This window comes from Cebus imitator, unplaced genomic scaffold (assembly GCF_001604975.1).
Source record: "Cebus imitator isolate Cc_AM_T3 unplaced genomic scaffold, Cebus_imitator-1.0 Scaffold223, whole genome shotgun sequence".
Taxonomy (NCBI): Eukaryota; Metazoa; Chordata; class Mammalia; order Primates; family Cebidae; genus Cebus; species Cebus imitator.
This window is the reverse complement of record NW_016107538.1, coordinates 1,888,722-1,892,401: the sequence shown is the minus strand read 5'-3', so window position 1 is coordinate 1,892,401 and position 3,680 is coordinate 1,888,722. Positions and strand designations below refer to the sequence as shown.

General features: G+C 39.6%; 1 protein-coding gene across 1 annotated transcript in view; it reads right to left on the bottom strand.

Annotated features, from left to right (window-relative positions):
* NCOR1 (nuclear receptor corepressor 1) overlaps window positions 1-3,680 on the bottom strand; it is a 181,473-nt gene that overhangs the window by 34,386 nt on the left and 143,407 nt on the right. The window contains exons 33-34 of the mRNA XM_017496857.2: window positions 3,117-3,266; window positions 2,005-2,118 (exon numbers count right to left, since the gene is read on the bottom strand). Of these exons, the coding sequence (XP_017352346.1) occupies window positions 2,005-2,118; window positions 3,117-3,266 (264 nt within the window). The remainder of the gene's footprint in view (window positions 1-2,004; window positions 2,119-3,116; window positions 3,267-3,680) is intronic.

Below are 3,680 nucleotides of genomic sequence, written 5' to 3'. Positions count from 1 at the left end.
TTTTTTTGAGAGACAGGGTCTCACTATGTTGCTGAGGATAGTCTTGAATTCCTGGCCTCAAGCAATCTTCCTACCTTGGCCTCCTGAGTAGCTGGGATTATAGGCATGAGCCACCATGGCCAGCTTATCTGAGTACTTCTATGGGATATTTTCCTAGACGTGGAATTACTAGACCAGAATATTTAAAACTTTTATCTCCTTAGAGGCTACACCAATTTATGCTGCCATTGCCAACATATGAGTGTCTGTTTCTGCAGAAACTCCAACACAATATTTATCAACTTTCTTACATGTCTGACACAGAAAAATGGTATCTTTGTGCCTTAAATATAAATTTTTTTCATCTATAGGATCACAAACATTTTAAAAATCTGTCTCTACCAAAGTTCTGTATCATTGTTTGAGAGTTTCTTACTTAAATCAATTTTCCATGTTTTATGCAATTAACATGCAATCAATATTACAGTTCTGCCTTACAATTCATTAAAGCATTTCCTATGGTCAATTCTTAAGTGATTTTTATTGTACACAGATAAAGATACATAGATAATCTTAGTATACATAGATTATACAAGATCCTCTGGGTGAAGTAGTTGTATCTAAATGTGTCTGAGCTTTGCAACCATCGAATTATTTAAGATAACACCTCAGAAATGATATTACCAGACCAAATATGATGACTCACTTTTGGGCTCCATCCATATATTGCCATTCATATTGACTTCAAAGGTTTGTTTCCTATGACAGTATCAATGTGACAACCTCCTGCCACTGTGCCCTTTGCTTCTGCCTCTTTCCCTCTGATCACATCTCTGCTTCCTTTTGCCTTGACCTAGATCAACTGTCCTGGTAATATCTAAAGACTGATCTACTCTTCATACTCTTGCCCCTTAGAAATCTCATTCAAGCCAGATCTTCAGCTCTTGCAAGTTGCCTCCTAAATCAGCATCACCAAGCTCAGTGTCTTCTTCTGAGTACCAGATCAGAGTATCTAACATACAGACATAGTCAATAATTTGATTTAATTAAAAGAACTGAAAAGGGCAAGTATACCATGGATAAAAAAGATTGCCCATGGACACATGAGACTAAGTATAGGTTGGGCATCCCAAATCTGAGTAAGAAATGCTCCAATATCTTTAACTTTTTGAGCTGACATGACACTCAGAGTAAACGCTCACTGGAGCATTTCAAATTTCATCATTTGTGGATTAGGGGTGTCCAACTGGCATAATGCCAATATTCCAAAATCTGAAAAAATCCTGGTTCTAAGCATTTGGTATATTCAATCCGTATGTCTAAAATCATTATCTCTTTGCTGTCTCTCATCATGCTGTATCTTTATTGCAGATTAATCTTGTTTCTCAACTCTTTCTCACTCCCCATATCCAGGTAAGTCCCTTTCAGTCTATAGTGACATTCTTCCCAGCAGTTCTTTCCTGGCCATTCCCAGTGTAAAGTATTCCAGGTGGCCATTAGCACACATAACTACTGACAGTCTCACTGGCCTTCTTGGACCAGCAATACCCTTCAGGGTTTTAATCCACCTATTCCACTCCTGTGTAAATGGCCCTCTGATCATGTCACCTGCCTTCTGAACACAACATTTCATTGTAATTCAAGATGCTACACAAGCTGCTAACTGTATTTTCCATTATCCTCTAAACTCAAGCTCAACAACATGTTTATATCTAGGAGTTTTTGCTAGGGTTGTTCTTTCAGCCTTCAAAGCTCTGTGACCAGCATCTTCAGGCCCAACTGCAGTCCACTGTTTGCACCAAATAAAAATGATACCTTCATCATGAAAACATTTTTCTGTGTAAAATTCATGTCTCTACCATCTCAGCTTCTACAGCATTTTCACCTGTTTTTCACTTGGGGCCTATAATGATGTTGTCTTAGAATTTTTGTTTGCATCAAAATTTTTTGTGTGCAGCATTAAGCACAGCACACAGAACTGCCAAGATGTGTCCAGAGGATGGAAGAGCAATGCCTTTCACTGACCTGGCCGCAGGTAGAGATCGGAGGAAGCCGCAGCAATCCGCTCCCGCTCCTTCTCCCGCTCCCGTTCCCGTTCCCTCTCAGCACTTGCAGCAGCTGCAAGATGTGTTGGGTGTCCTGTAAAACACACACCTGCAGCTTAAAGATAAAAATGTCAACTCACTGAATACATCAAACAATTCTGAAATTCTTAAGTGACTGAAAAATTTTCAAAGAGCTTCAAATTTGGGATAGGAGAAGTTTGTTTTGGCTGGGTGCGGTGGCTCACACCTGTAATCTCAGCACTTTGGGAGGTCAAGGCAGGTAGATCACTGGAAGCCAGGAGTTTGATACCAGCCTGGGCAACACAGTGAGAACCTGACTCTACTAAAAAGGCAAAAAAATTAGCCGGGTGTGGTGGTGCATGCCTGTAATCCCAGCTACTCCAGAGGCTGAGGCACGAGAATCTCTTCAACCTGGGAGATGGAGGTTGCAATGAGCTGAGATCACACCACTGCACTCCAGCCTGGGCAACAGAGCCAGACTCTATCTCCAAAAACAAACAACAAAAACAAAACAAAACAAGAAAAGGAAAAAAGAAAAAGTTTGTTATTATTAAGAGTCCTGGATAACAACTGCAGCATAACATAAGCTTTTAGGGCATTTCTAAGGTTTCTAGTGACAGTTGGCACATAAGAACTACTATTAAACGTTAAATGAAAAACAAGAAACTAGCTGGGCACAGTGACTCGTGACTGTAATCCCAAAACTTTTAGGAGGACGAGGTGGGCAGATCATGAGGTCAGGAGATCGAGACCATCCTGCCTAACATGGTGAAACCCCATCTCTACTAAAAATACAAAAAATTAGCCAGGTATGGTGGTACATGCCTGTAGTCCCAGCTACTCAGGAGGCTGAGGCAGGAGAATCGCTTAAACCCGGGAGGCAGAGGTTGTGGTGAGCTGAGATTGCACCACTGCACTCCAGCCTGGGCGACAGAGCAAGACTCTGTCGGGAAAAAAAAAAAAAAGAAAATAAAAATGAGGAAAAACTGCCCAAAATACCTTAAAAGGCTATGTTGTAAAAATGTGAACACACTTGTTCTATTAGAGAGATGTGTGACTGCAGAATCTTACCTGGAGACATGGAAGCAGAGTTGTATGGCCTGGGAGGGAAAGTAATCTGTGTACCAGGAATATAAGTGATTCTGTCCATGGGAGGAGTACTTGTTCCTCCTGGATGAGGCACTAAAATTGCTGGAGGCATATTGGTCAGGTCAATGATTCCTATCCAAAAGACAAATACAATTTATGTTAAGTGTTATTCTGTAGGTACAGAACCATACGTGACTTTTGGATTTTGTCTATCTCTATGAATCAAGGATAATTTAATATAAACAAAAATGTTTACTATCATCATTATTTTTTTAAGACATTCTTTAACTCTAGAAAAGGATGTTAAATACTCTACTCCACATCAGTAACCTCAAAGTATGGGCAGATTAAAGAGACAGAACAAACTTCTAAGACATCGATTACAAATACTCAGCACAAGGATTTGGTTTAATTTCAGTATTCATTAAAACACCTTGTTTCAATGTATGACTCTGGGCTAAAAAGTCTATGGGAAGAAGGATATAGAGTTCTTTTCTTTCTTTACATCATTCATTCAACAAGTTTTTTTTTTTTTTTTTGTTTTTT